This window comes from Chelonoidis abingdonii, chromosome 23, assembly GCF_003597395.2.
Source record: "Chelonoidis abingdonii isolate Lonesome George chromosome 23, CheloAbing_2.0, whole genome shotgun sequence".
NCBI lineage: Eukaryota > Metazoa > Chordata > Testudines > Testudinidae > Chelonoidis > Chelonoidis abingdonii.
The window spans coordinates 11,040,929-11,055,926 of record NC_133791.1 but is presented as its reverse complement, the minus strand read 5'-3'; the positions used below and the strand labels follow the sequence as shown (position 1 = coordinate 11,055,926).

The window sequence follows — 14,998 nt, the reverse complement described above, 5'->3', positions numbered from 1 at the left end:
AAAAAAAAAAAAAAAAAAAAAAAAAGGCTTTCCTGCTTTGGAATCAAAATGCCACTGCAGCACTGCTAGAGTCAGGCTACAATAAAAGCAGCACATGACAAGGAATCATCTAAAGATGTTCCAAAGGACTGACTGATTTTTTTTTTTTTAGAGCCTAAGCAGACTGACAGAACCTCTTGCCTTACAAAGTTTTCACCACTCACTTTGTTGATGAATAACCCTGCAGACACAATATCTTACCTGTATAAAACTTCATCAGCGAGGGGACTAACAATTTAGTGGAGAGAGGATGATTCTCAATCATTTCAAAGAACTTCTGGGTCCGTGGCTGAACTGCTGGGTTTGTCATGAACATCACCTCCACCAGCTTTGCTACCAGGTACGGGTTTCGGATGTAGTTCTGGTTGCACAGCATGACAACAAGGAACATCACAATGTCCTGAGTGCAGGGCTCATAAAGCACCTGAGGAGAGTATCTGAAGATAGGGGGAGGAGAACACAAAACTTGTAAAGGATTCAACTACATATTGTCCTAGGCAACTCAGGTCAGACTGCCTGTTAGCCCCAGTAAAAGCATTAAGTCATTATGGAAACTAAACTCTGATTCAGCTACATTAGGCGCTCTTGCCAGTAATAGTTTCCTGGGATCACCTTTGAAGCACAACCACAATCAGTTGTTGTATTTCATATGGCGTCAACACTACTTTGAAGTGCTACTTTAATGCTTGCTGCCTCTTTTTGAAGCACTGTGGGGTTGAAGGAGGACTGAGATCGCCTGAATTCTATGAACACCAGTGGACCCACAAGTCTGAGGGAACAGCCATATTTGGCTTTAATGAGGTAAATCTTAGAAGTTAATGTGATTCTAGCAAATCTACAAATTAAAGTGAATGTTTGTTTATTAATGGGTCATTTCTTATCTTTAATACTGCTCTAGAGATGGTTAATACCTCAGACCTTATTACAATATCTAAGGGAAACTGCCTTTTTAACAACACATGGTACTACATTCAATTTATAATAGTCTAGGAAAGCATTTCCCATTCTGGAAAGCAGTGTCACTGGTGAACCCCTACTTCTAAGAGACACTTGGGCAGCAAAGGACATTGGGGCAGACCCGGAGTAAGGCAATCTCCTCTGCAAAAATGCTCCATGCCTGTGGGTAAAGCAGAAATTGGCTCTTTGAAAGCCATGTCCACAGCCCCATTCCTCTTTTTGCAATGACTCCGAATGCAGTCAGCAACAAAAACAGCTAACACATAGACGGCTGCATGCAACGGCAAAGCCCACTGCCACAAGCTTCTCCCCTTGGCTCTCACGATAAACAGCTTCATGCAACGGCAAACCAGCCTAGCCGTATGAGTCCCCAACAGATGCTTAGCCCATCTGCCCAGGCAACATGCAGCCTTCTAGGGAGCTGGAAAGAGGGACAATGACTCACAAAAGCAAGAAAAAAATTAGAGAAATGAAAGATTAAATAAAAAACCCAAGGAGGAAAAGACCAGAGACAGGGGGGAAAAGCACAGGTAAAGCAAACCCTGGATCTGCCCTCTCAGACATGCACGCAGGGGGGCCTGCAAGGTCTAGGCAACTGATATTCACCACAGTTTGCTTACCCTCCCCCTTCTTTTTCTGCCTTTTTTCCCTCCAGAGAAATCACTCATCTTTTTCTTATTAGTCCCTCTCTTTGCGCTGGAACTGGAACTGACTTAGCTCAGAGTTCTAACTGGTTTTCAGTTGTAGAGAAGGGAGCCCATAGCCAATTACAAGTACACCGTCTGTGATGTAGGATTGGGAAGCATAATAGTTTGCCTCAAACATGACTTCACTTACTGTACAATAAAAAATAAAAATTCAGCAACATCTTCCACATAAAACTCGGGCAGTGCTGCAAACATCTTCGGGACATCAGGATTTAAAGGCAGTACTATGCTGTGGAATAGAAAAGACAGTGACAGGGTTAAAAGGAGGACAGCAGAATACCAGGGTTAAATAATATCTTCTGCATTCTACTACCGAATTTCCAAATGGCCCTTTACAGATATTCTCATAAATATTGGATTTTAAAACTTCAAATCTCAGCTCTTCCAATTAGCAAAACATAACTCAGGTTTTTACAGCTGTAACTGAAATTACTACATAAATCAGACTTACAGTCTAAAAACTGTCATTCATTGACAAGAACCGATCACAAATTTAGGAGTCCCAGTAGGTGATAATGTTGAGGTAGACACAGCTGGTATCAGATTTTTCAGATAGTGATTTACACACCCAGCCCTGAAACTCACTTGGGGTAGGCAGGGTCGAGGATTCGAAGCAACAGCTGAATCACCATACCATAAAAATTCAGGCACCTCCTAAGAAAGTTCTCATCTAGCAAGCCAGCATCTGCACAAGCTTTGCACCGCACCAGTTTCTGCAGGAGGAGGAGAAAATGCACACAAAAGGCTAATCAAGAGCAAGATACAAGAAACACAGTATGAAGGTCAAATCCATCCACTCCACTCAACACTTCCAATAATTAAGACAGTTCTGCTCCTTCCTCCATACAAAATATTTTTTCATTGCCCAAAGAACAGGACAATATATCAACAAAGACAGATGAATACAACTCAACTAGATCCACAAGGAGAAAACCTTCACTAACTTGTAGTTAAGGAGCAAATATTCCAACAGTAAGAACAGGAGAGTTAAGAAGCTAGATGAGCTGAGAAATTGTCAGAAAAAGCCATCTAGATGGTACAGAGTAGAATATTCCCATCAATTTACAGTTACAACAATTAAACAGGGTACTGAAATTCATAATGAAGGATTCCAGTGCATCCACTTCAGAAAGAGTTTAGGACTGAGAATCAGGAGCTCTGGATTTCTACACCCAGTTTAGACAGAAATTGTATGAGCCCTTGAGAAGTCACTCACTCTCTGCGCTGTTTCTATCCACCCGAGAAATGGAAACAGCGACACCATCATTCCTCAGAAGGGTGTTGCATGAATTGATTTTTGTAAACTGCTTTTACATTTAAAATTGCTCTAAGTGCTAAGCATTTTCATCCTGTATTGTACTGTGCATATTATATAGTGTTCTTAAGTTAACAGGTATACAACAGTGTAATATATTGAAAACGATCCTCCTATACACCTAAAACATATTTTCAAACCTCTTCCACTGAAAAAGAACTACCACCACTACTACCACCACACACACACAGGTTGATAGGGCCATTTAGTTGTCATCCTAACTAGTTACAAACCTTAAGTTGTGTTTTACAGCGTTTCAGCATTTCTCGATGTCTGGTAGCTAGAGGAGACTCTTTCCATTGACTTTCATTGTTTTTCAGATCTTCCACAGTCCTGTAAACCACATGAAATCACTAGTGATGACAGTAAAGGGGACATATGACGACAGCAGGTAAAATATTTACACTACCTGATTTCAAATTACAAAGGAAAGAAATTTGGAAAGAAAAAAAATGAGATTACAAAAATTCATCACCAGGACAGCAAGTTACTCTTGCATCTTTTGAAAGGAAAAAGAAAAATCTTCAAGGCCAAATGCAGGGATACCCTAAGTACCCTAGTTTCACGATTGATTAAGCAAACAAGAATTACAGCAAACAAATATTACTAGTAGGACAGCAGGGAAAGGATTTCCCCTCCAGACACATTCATCATTTTAATCACATTTCTAATACTTTGGTTTGTACCAAATTCACAATCTCTATAAAAAGCAGAATTAAAATCATGTCATTAAGAACAGTAACCCTGTGTTAGAGGGAGCCTGATCCAGAACATGACAGGCAGGCAAGCAAAGGCCATATCTCATTCACCTCCCCAAACTAAGAGCAGAGAGATGAAAAGTAGAAGCTACTAGAGGAAGATAGGAAGGCTGGTATCAGGAACGGTTCAAAATACCTTCCTCTCCTTTGTAGGACAGATACAAATGCACTCCCAGCACCTCTCTCTCAACCTCCTTCTAGACAAGATTTCTCTTGGCAGCCCCTGTCCCCATGCACAAGCCCCATTACAATTCAAGCCTGTGGGGAAAGAGCACAAGCAATGGGAAAGCTGCTCATGCTCTTCCCTTCAGTGCAAGGCCCATCATTATATCAAAGATTGAGTTTTGCCCCCTCCACCATGGTCACAGCCAGCCTAGACCTAACACAGGATAAAAGTTAAGTGCAATGACTATGTCACACAACCATCCAAACAGAGCTATTCAAGTCTCATCATTTGGACCTAATTCATTTAAAAAGCAGCAGCCGATTAATGTTTTGTCTATGTGGGTATTAATCTTAATCTATTTTAGATTTTATACACTACATTATTATGATTCTATTTCCTACCACCCCAGATGTAAACTAGTCTCCCCAGCTTTGATCTGCTGCAGATCATTATCTGACCTTAATTCTTTCATTAGTGACATCAAAATATATGGCCTGAGTTTACAGAGGGCTAAGCATTTCCTGGTAAGCGCTGAGCATGTACAGAAATAACTCATGATTGGCAACACTACATTCCAAATAAGGAAAAAGGAGTGATTCCTTTTTAAAATCCAGGGTCTGGTTTATTTGAAAATATTTGGGTAAAACATGTGTTGACTGTTCACACACAGATATCAACAGCTTTCCTAGCCTTTTGTCTGTTTATACTGTAAATAAAGTTCTAAAATCCTCCAACAAACCTGCCATTTTAATGTCAAGGGACTTTTACTAAGTGAATACAATTATAAATAGTGGAAAACACTGATACTGTGCAACCTGCTTTTATTTATTTTAACTGAGTAAGTTCCTTGAGGTTTAGCAATCCAGCAGCTATAAAAAATGTATTTGAATTCATGTCAAGAAGGGAAAAACAACAGCATCTTCATGTCAGCATCAGAACTTAAGCAGTTTTTAAAAAATGACAAACCAGTAGTTGAATTATATATGTAGCTACCTTAGAATTCACTGTGAAAGCTTTTATATAATGGAGATAATTTGATATCCACCAAGACCATAGTAGCCACAAGGAACAGATAAACATCTGTTCTACAGGGCGATACACAACATCCCAGACATAGAAGAAGAAATGCTGCTTGTCAAGCAACCACTACAATGACCTGCATGTCAGAGATGTGTGTGTATGCACCTCCACAGCAATGCAAAAGGTTTAAAGCACCATCTTCCCCAATCATACCACTCACTATTCAACAAAGTTTAAACTATCAAAACATTGCAACTCTGTACACGCTAGGATGCTTTCAAGAACTATCCAGTGCTCTCTAGGACTACCCCTAGAGTTTGAGATACTATATAGAAACAGCATCCTTTCCTCTCACTATTGTTTGAAGTCACGATGGATGGCATTGTACACATCAGCAGAACCAGAACCTGCAGATACAAAATACTCTGCAAGAGCTATCAAAGCAACAGACTGACCAGTCGATAAAACTCCCCAATATGCCACAGCATGGATTTACTTAAATTGTAGCTTTAATTTCCATCAAATTTGCAAGAACCATAATCATATATAGGAAAGCACCTACTAGTCAAGGTGGCAGGGAAAACTGTAGAACACATGCTAGGTAACTAAGACAACTTCTAACCTGTTGAGCTCCCTGATGGCCCGCAGTCTACGGATGTAGCGGCGGCAGCTTGGCAGGATGGAGAGGTGATGGGCATGCAGGGTTAGGAAGAAGCATTCCGTTGGGAATTTTGGTTCAGAACATGGAGACTGATCCCTGTCTACAAAAAAAGAACAACACAGGATGAAGGAGAGTAAGAAAAAAAGCTACATGAATTAATACTCAGACTTTGAATAACTCACATTTCTCTGCAGTCTTAAAACAAGCTATAAAAGCAACAGACAGTCCCAAGCAAAACATTTACAGTACTGAATGTTTTGTGATATCCCCAATACCAGAACAAAAGGGTAGAGACAAAAGGTAGACAATGCATGCTCTTTACTCACAAAGCTCAGCCATCCAGCCTGTAACATCCTCCATTGTTGCTTTAATTCTTGTCTCATCCATTGGGACAGTGATGCGACACCTGGGATGGAATATATAGGTGGGATCAACCGTTTCTAGCTTTATCTTCGTGCTAAGCTGCTGCAGCACCCAAAGGAAGTTGAGCATAAAACCGTCCGTAGACACCATCCGATCATCAGTCTGCAAGACAAGGGAGAGAAAGTGAATGCTAGAATATGCCAGCTTAGAAGAAAGCAGCAGACAAAAGACTTGCAGTTGGCAGGCCTGGGACTCAAGCATCCATCACTAATACACAATGCATGGTTAAAACAACAAATAAAAGAAGGACCAGGACCTCTAAGGCTAACTAGAATATGACCAGCTGTAACTGTTAACAGCATTTCCCTGCCCTGTGTGTGTCAACCACCAGTCTTTTTTATGACTACTAAACGCACATACTTAGGGGAGAGAGAAAGAAGGGGAAAGGGTCTCAAAGAGGCTTCTTAAAAAAATTTAGCATAGGGACAGCCAGGAACAGGAAAGATTCATAAAGTAACTAAGCTTCAGTTCTTAAATTTTACCGTACAAGCAACATTTCCGGTAGTTCTTTGTTTCACCTTGAAGAAAACAGCTCTGCAGACAGTTTCAAAATGTTTGCATCGATGGAAAATGGGGACTTCAAGACATTGATGCTTCAAACCGCACACTTTTAGGATTCACAATCAGGTTATACCAAGGCAAAAATCAACTAACCAGTGGCAAAAAAAATCAGCACTGTTGCTTCAGTGGAATTTTGTCAATTCTCACTAGGACTTACATTATTTGTGGCTCTTGTAAATTTGAGTGAGTGCTTGGCAGTTCATTAACTGGGGGAGAAAACAAGTTTTTATTGCAACCAGTTGGTGGAAGCTGCCAGGAAGAGCACACATCAGTAAAAAGACACAAAATTCAGCCAAGGAGGGTTGTATTCTAACAAATTTAGATAGTTCAGTACTCAGAGAGGAGTGAGCAAACAGGGCAAAATAGATTCATTTCAAAAAAAGAAGAATGTACAGAAAAATAATATTGAAAGAATGGCCTAGATGGAATTCCTGGTTGCTTCAGGCCCTAGAACGTCTGTCTTCTGCTAAAACTACCACCATCTCAGCCACTTAGAACTATTTGTGCTAACTACATCTGTGAATGAAGAAGCGAGTTCAGTCTTTACCTGCATCTGTGCCTTCTTCATGTTGGCATCAACAACAGCTGCCATGTAACTGAGAGCTGCCTCTCGAGTTTCACCATTCAGCAAAATACTATGTAGAATCTTAAACAGCTCTTGCTGAAATTTAAAGTGAAAATTATGTCACTGAACAGCAAGATCGTGAAAACAGCAGCACGGAGACACATGTGCATGTTCCAAGTACTATACAGAATCTACTATTCTGTTGTAGTCTTCTTGTAAAGAACACAGCTATCCCAAGTATGCAAAATATTTATTTACAGAAGAGCATTATCTACAAAAGATTATAGCTTAAAAATCATTGCAACACAATCACTGTGGAAATGTACCAGGTCTTCTTTACTCATCCACCCACAAGAACTGAACATTGAGAGACATTTGTGAATAATCAATAGCTGGTGGTAACCGTAACGATATTCCTTGGGTTTGGGTAGGGTGCTTACAGAAAGATCTCCTAGTGTTGTGGCTCTCTGGTTAAACTCTTCTTGCTAGGTTTTTGCTCAGCCTCTTCTTAACTACTTTATTGTTTAGTGGATGGTCTGTATTTTGTAAAACACTCTTCACCTAAGTTATGGAAACCAAAAATTTAAAAACAAACAAATAAAAAATCCTCTGGCAGCAATTAAATATCAGGCTACTTACTCTTGCAGATTCCAGGTAATGCTGCAATGACTGGCTAACAACCCGCGTGTTTTCAAGAGTAATGGCAGGCCCTGAGAAATATTTTTCAACTACTTTAATCTGAAAGAAAGAAAATTTGCAAGGAGTACAAACACATCTTTTGGGTTCTTTTCCAGGTGAGAGACTGCAGCTAGCATAGTACTTACATCATCTTCAGCAAAGACAGAGAGACTGAAGAAAGCTCCAAGGTAAGAGAGTCTTTGCAACTCTCGTCCTGCACCTGGGCTTACAGGTTTAGGCAACCACAAGGGCAAAGAAACAACCTACCAAAACAAAGGAACAGGAAGACATTGACAGGGCAGCCAAATCATTAACACCGTTTTTCTATCTGCATTTGTCTCTGTTGATTCTTCATCATCCCATCACACTGATAGCAAAATGGTGAAGTCTGTAGTGCAAGCAATCTTTGTTTTATGTCTCTCTGAACTTCAGTTATTTCTCTTCTCAAGGAGAGGCAACTCAATTTATTGATGTTGTTCTTCCTTGGACAGATCTTAGTTACTGCTTACTATTAAATAATACCATAGCTCTCAAGAGCCCCCAAGGAGGATGAGGGCCCAATTGTGCAAGATGTTACACAACCACATAACAAGAGTCACTGGCCCAAGTAACTTATTGAAGAAATCTGGATGGTTCATAATCTAATGCATGCAATTCTCAACTAGATTGGTATTGCCAAAGAATATAAAGAACAAACCACGCCATCAGCAAGAACTGCATGCAAATTAGAGATGAGGTAGGCCTAACAGACTGGGCATGACGATGGAAACCATGAATTCATGGCCTCCAATCCTGGAAGCCACTGACTTTTTCTGTGGCTTTGGAGCAAGACACTTATTTGTGCCTCAGTTTCCTAACTGTAAAACAGGACCACCACCTACCTAACTTTTAAGGGGGGTGTGAGAATAACTAATGTTTCCAGAGTGTTTTGAAACAAAAATGCTATGCAGATGTTAAGTATTATGTAGCAGAAATTGTTATATTTAGGTGTGCGGACACTTACCAAACTGCATATAGGGTGCGTTTTCCCAAACTTGATTTCACACAATTCACCTAATGCCTGTAAAAAAAACAAAAAACAAAGACAGTTTATTCAGATGCATTTCCCAGACCACCCTGACTACCAATGAAAAGATAAACATGCTAGAATGTTTAAAAGACCAGATCCTGCTCCAGTTAAGTCAATAGTAAAACATTAATTGTCTACAAAGGGAACAGGATCTAAATATGCTGATACACACCTTGCAACTATCTCAGAAAGCCAAATATCACATTTATTTTAAAAATTAGCTGGGCAAGTTATTTGCTTGTTCAATACATAATGATCCCGTTGCTCAACTCCTAAACTGCCATACAAGAGTCAGTAAGAGTAATAAACAGGGCTATTGTCCTATACACACCAAGGCCTTTGTCTTCCGACCCAAAGTGGAACATTGTCAGATGAACGCTGAGGCCTGAAACAAAGAATCCTATCTACAGTGTCTAACTCAAGCTAAACTGCAGAGGAGAAGGAAATAAAGAGTCTATAAAGCAGGATTTCGATAACGCAAAATAACATAAGCTTTTATATGCTCCACTTCTTGTATTATATGTTCTCATACTTCTATTCCGGTGTATCAAGTTGACTACTATTCCACCCTTTGCCACTTCAAGGCTCTGCAGAAGAGACTCCAGCAAGCGTTAACCTATGCTGAAGCTGACAGCTGAATTTCACAAGGGGTTGAAATTATTTAAGGTTGGGGTAGCCTGAAAATTGGGAACACGGAACAAGCAGAGAAAGCATTTTTTTTTAAATGTGGATCAGTGACATCAAATGTGCTTAGTTTGCGAAGTCCCAAAGTGGTTTAAGCTAATTCGCAGAACTGCAAACTCAACCTAAATCTGAAGCAGTCCTCTTTCTGGTTCAAAAACCATCAGTAAGAGATCCTGCAATCTGATTTTATCTGCAATAAATGGGATACAGGGGAATCCGGCTTGCTGTCTTGTATCTGTACTTGGCTTGGTAATGTTGCCTACAGGAATAAAAGTTTAGTTGTGTCAATAAATCAGCAGTTCTGCCTCAAAGACACATTAAGTGTTGATCTATGGAGTAAAATAAAGGGCTTTTTTAAGGTCACTTTTCAGTGGTCAGACTGCCATGAATTTCCTGCAGTAGATAGCCATAGGTATGAATCATTTTATTTGCTGAATAATGGGCATCAATTGGCTAGACAGAGACCAATACAAAAACTAAAAAGAAGTAAATAGTGGAAAGTAGATTTTTTTTTTTCATTTCTGATCATTTAGGGTTTTTAACAACAATTATGGGATTTATTTAGTTTTTAAAAACACATAGCATGTACACTAATTGGCGAGACCATGTCTCTCATCTACATCACCAGGATGTAAACATCTGAATAGACTGTTGCATAAAGTCTGCTGTACATTAAGCCTGAGACATTATGAGCACCACAGATTCCACCTGGTCATTACTCTTTGTTACTCACCTCATAACACTTTACATTTCCAACATGAGGTCAGTGTTCAATGAGCCATTTGAAGCAAGCCAAACAGGGTTAATTAAAGTTACTTTGAACAGATCTGCATCAAATACTGGGTATCTTAAAGCAAGAGCTGCTAAAATGGAATAGTCCTTACCATAAGGGGATATTTAAAATTGTCACTATCAAGGGAGCACTCTTTGGAAGCAAGAGCCAGGCCTTGTAAGATAGGGATAAAGATCTGTAAAAACAGAAGTACATTACTTATACACTTCAGAATGGGAATCAATAAGACATAGGTGAAGCCACAGCCCTGGGCACCCTGAAACCCGCTCACATCTCCAATACTAGTATGTCCACAGAAGGAAACAAAATATGAAGTTTGTTCTGTCCGTTTACATAAGTTATTTCAAAAGAAACAGCAATGTTTAAACGTAAAAAGAGTAGCAAGCCTAGAACTACAACCTCAATCCAGTTCCTTTACACTTCAGGCAATGAAGTTCAGCCCATGCGATCACCTTTTTTGTTACATTTTGAGAAGAGCATCTGGCACGAATCTTCGACACATCCAAATACAGTGTAAATGACAAATCAACTTGATGTCTGTACATGAAAATTCACTTGTACAAACAATTAAATATTCCAAACACGTGAGTACTTTAAAAGTTTTTCTGGTCAGTGCCAAGAACCTACATTGTAATCTAAAAAATTCTAGCAATGCAAACAACATGCTAATCTGGACTTGGTCACAGAGCTAGTGGAACATACAGACACACACTGCAGCTGATCAACAATGGTAAAACCACAACAAGATTAGGGACTTGATCTAGCAAACTCTCCACAGGTAGAAATCATGTATAAAAATATAAAAATACAAGAGAGATTATTGCCAAGAAGAAAGGGTCTAGGGCTTCCTTTAACAGCTTGATAGCCCAGCCTTGCAGTACTCTATTGACCCATTGACTTGGAGTGAATAGTGATTATATACAGCGGAATAGTATTTTCTGGGCAAGATAGATTTTGTGCCTGTGATGGTAAATTTTAATACTGTGATAGGCAAAACAGCAGGAGCCACTGAGACTGCAAAGGAGGAAGGAAGAAGGGAGGAAATGATTAACCAAGACGTAACAACATCCAATTACAAGGGCCCAATCACATATTATCGAATTTTTCCTTCTGGAATAAAAATCAAATATTTGTTTTACAAAATACAGGAGTGACCACTGGAACCCAAACAGAACTGTACTGGGTCTCTTGGATAAAGATATACAAATATCATCGAAGTGTGTTAGGTAATCTGGTTACAACAAGGCTGTTCCCTAATCCAGTTAGGGACATGTTCCAATCTTGATCTTAACCATGTTCCATAACCATTCCCTGCCAGGGTATGTCTGCACTGAAGCTGGAGTGTGCCTCCCAACCTGGGGAGACAGATACATGCTAGCTCTGCTCAAGGAAGCAGGCTATACTCCTGGAGGAATTCTGCGCTACTCCACACGCACATAATTAATTAGGCATGCATATTTTTAATTTTTTGTGCAGAAAAAAGCTTCAGCTGGAATCTTGCTGCAGTTCTGCCTTTTGCCCACTAGTGGGCACTTTGGTGATAAATCACAACAGCTGCTCCCAGCCAGCTAGAGAAGAGAAAGAACCTTCAGAGTCTTCTTTGCAGCAAGCCAGGTCAGGAAACAGAGGCTATGGGGCTCATAAGGGCTAGTGGAGGACAAACTGGGGCAGGGGCTGAATGGGAGTGGAGGCACAGGGTCACAGGGGGGAGGAAGGTGCAGGGGCAAATGGGCAGGGGTACGGAGCTACAGGGGGAAGGAAGGCAAGGAGGGACACATAGGAATAGGGGAATTGTTGAGTGGGAGCACAGAGACATGGGGACGGGGTGGAGTGACACATGGACGGGGGGTGCAAGGACACATAGGGGTGCAGGGGCACATGGAGATAGGGCAGATGTGCCTGACTGAATGGGAAAGGCTAGGGTCAACCAGGGTCTGCATGGGGGAAGCTCCCTAACAGTCCCGCCCCACCCCACCCCAAAAGAAACCTGTTCCATACTTCTCACCCATACCGAACAACCTTCCACGTTCACACCCAGGCTCCTTTCAAGCAATTACTTCCCTCTCCCTCAGGTTCTCCTTTACCCCGACTCCCCCAAGCATTTGCACTGCTTCTGAAGGTTGCGGGAAATATGGTTCTGTATTGTAGTTTAAATGAATTATTACTCCGAGTTCTGTATTAATATGCCTAGTAAGGAATCTATTTGTCAAAACACATTTTCTGGATCTTTTTTGATGTCTGTATTGTTGCAGACTTACTTGCTGACAGGTATTTTGAAATAAATAACCAAAAATAATTGAAACTGGTGTGATTATATTGTGCCATTTTGACAAATAAAATATGCAGAATTGTGCAGAATTTGAAAATATTGTGTGCAGAATTTTTAATTTTTTGGTGCAGAATTTCTCCCAAGTAATGCTAAAAATAGCACAGACTAGCCACCTGAGTACAAGCCCGCCCATTCCTATGGATCTGAACTTGAGTGGCTAGCTTGAGTACGGTTAACACTTGATAGTCTACCCAGGCTCCCAGTTGCAATGTATACATACCCACAGTTTCTTAAACACACTCCAGGTCAAAGCACTGTCTGATAATAAGAGCCCAAATAAGAGTTAACGTAAATTTAACTGTGCAAATTGCTATTTAATTCCAGATAGGAACGATAGTATTTCTTCTGGACTCTCATTCACATGAGCACATGTTAATTAAAAGCAGAGGTATTCCTAGTGATCAAATACTTCTTTCCAAAAGCCAGTTCCTATTGGTGTTGATGCATTTAGTCCTCACTTATATCAGTATAATTTTCAGAAGTTAATGCAAGATAAGAATTTCTCTACATTTTCTAAAGTAGTGGTGCTCAAACTTTTCCAGCCACGCCCCCGCCCCCCTTACTACTATACAATTTGTCCACACACAGCCAAGGCTTCCTCACCAGCGAGGCCTGGGCTAAAGGCAGAGCTGGGGGCAGAAATGGGGATGGGGGAGTAGCTGGGCTGGAAGCGTGGTGCTCCCTCCCCATCCTCCATGGGGGCTGGCCCCAGCCCTGCTGTGTACCTCTCCAAATCTTCTTCTCTGCACTTGGAGAACCATGTTCTAAAGATATTTGAGACTTCATACCATTCTGAGTGCTGCTTTGCTGTGAATGAATCATGGGTGCACTAATTAGAGCCAGTAATAACCTGACTGACCTGCTTTGGCATTAAATTGTGAAGCAGAAGTGTGGCCTAGTAATTAAAGTACAGGACTATGAATCAGGAGAACTGGATTCCAATTTCTGGCTCTCCCACTGACCCACCCTGACATCTAGGGCAAGTTGTTTACACACTGTCTCAGTGTTTTAATTTCTAACGGGGGATAATAATGGTTTCCTATCTTAGAGGAGTGTTGTGAGGCCTTAATTATATTCAAAAAGTGCTTATAAATCCTTGGGGGTGAAAGTGTTATAGATGCAAACTATTAATTAAACTGTCCTTGGCAAGATGGACAAAAACTAACATTTCTCAATGTGTGATTTGGGAAGTTTGCCATTTTATGGATCAGGGAAATTTGGATAGAATGATCTGAAAAGTGACAGTCCAAGACAAAGCCTTACAATGGGATACTACTGTATGCAAAAAAAATTCAGGTAGTATGCTTCAATGTTTCATTAAAAAGTGCTGCTTATTACAGAATCTTCTTTACACAACAAATCTATAGATTTATAGATTTGCTTACTTTAAGTAAAACTTCAAACAGAGCTCAGTCATTCTTTTTGAATCCCTTTAACAAGTGAAACAAGAGAGACAGCAAACTCCTCCAATTGCTTAATTACTTGCCAGTCCAGGGAGCAATGGTTCTCAGACTGTGGTCTCAGAATGTGGTCTGCAGAACAAAGAGTTGGACAGCCACTCCCTTGGATAATTCTAAGTTGTAGAGTATACTAATACTTGCAAGTTGAACAAGCCTCTTACCTGTTTAAACATCTCTTCATCCTGGTGAGTTGTTCTCACCAATTCTTGGATGAAGCCAAACGGAAGATTCCTACACAGCATGTATGGTACCAACAGAGACTGCTGCTGCAAAGACCTTTATTCATATAAAAAAAAGGGCGGGGAGAGACATCTTTCAGAAAAAACAACTGGTCTCACATTTACTGATACACCCAGATAATGGAATGTCATAACGGAGACAATTACTTCTTTCAGAAGCAACTAACCAAGTGTCCCCAAGTCCTTGTACAAAGATAATCCTTCAGGGGATGCTGCTGCCAAAACCCCACTTTAGTCTAATGTGGTTTGAAGAAAATTATGTCCTATCTAAATTAAATGGTTCTCCCCTCTACCTCTCTATACTGAAAAGATCCTTTGGTAGACTCATCCCAGTGAAGCAAAAAGCATTAAGTTTGTTTCACTAATCTCAACCTGTTCATTTTTCCAACTGTAAGGAAAGGTGGAAGTCATAGTATTTTCCAAATTAACACTTACTTTTTGTAAGCACACCCTATGAACTTGAAACTGAATGGTGCCTTTTTTCTATTACACACAAAAACAGTCGTTATTCTAGGGTTGTTGATCTATATAAGTGGGTGGGTCACATTTTTGAGAAGCTAATTGAAGAATTTGT

At 40.3% G+C, this 14,998-nt stretch overlaps 2 protein-coding genes across 6 annotated transcripts in view; one reads left to right on the top strand and one right to left on the bottom strand.

The window, feature by feature from the left end:
- The window catches only part of DFFA (DNA fragmentation factor subunit alpha), a 355,095-nt gene that overhangs the window by 211,532 nt on the left and 128,565 nt on the right, over window positions 1-14,998 (top strand). The window lies entirely within an intron of this gene.
- UBE4B (ubiquitination factor E4B) overlaps window positions 1-14,998 on the bottom strand; it is a 61,434-nt gene that overhangs the window by 11,629 nt on the left and 34,807 nt on the right. For all 5 annotated transcript variants that reach the window (XM_032775467.2, XM_032775463.2, XM_032775464.2 and 2 more), the window contains 12 exons: window positions 14,347-14,461; window positions 10,488-10,571; window positions 8,854-8,910; window positions 7,997-8,113; window positions 7,812-7,910; window positions 7,155-7,268; window positions 5,950-6,148; window positions 5,585-5,723; window positions 3,252-3,351; window positions 2,289-2,416; window positions 1,834-1,932; window positions 241-476 (listed from right to left, as the gene is read on the bottom strand). In XM_032775467.2, the coding sequence (XP_032631358.1) occupies window positions 241-476; window positions 1,834-1,932; window positions 2,289-2,416; window positions 3,252-3,351; window positions 5,585-5,723; window positions 5,950-6,148; window positions 7,155-7,268; window positions 7,812-7,910; window positions 7,997-8,113; window positions 8,854-8,910; window positions 10,488-10,571; window positions 14,347-14,461 (1,487 nt within the window). The remainder of the gene's footprint in view (window positions 1-240; window positions 477-1,833; window positions 1,933-2,288; window positions 2,417-3,251; window positions 3,352-5,584; window positions 5,724-5,949; window positions 6,149-7,154; window positions 7,269-7,811; window positions 7,911-7,996; window positions 8,114-8,853; window positions 8,911-10,487; window positions 10,572-14,346; window positions 14,462-14,998) is intronic.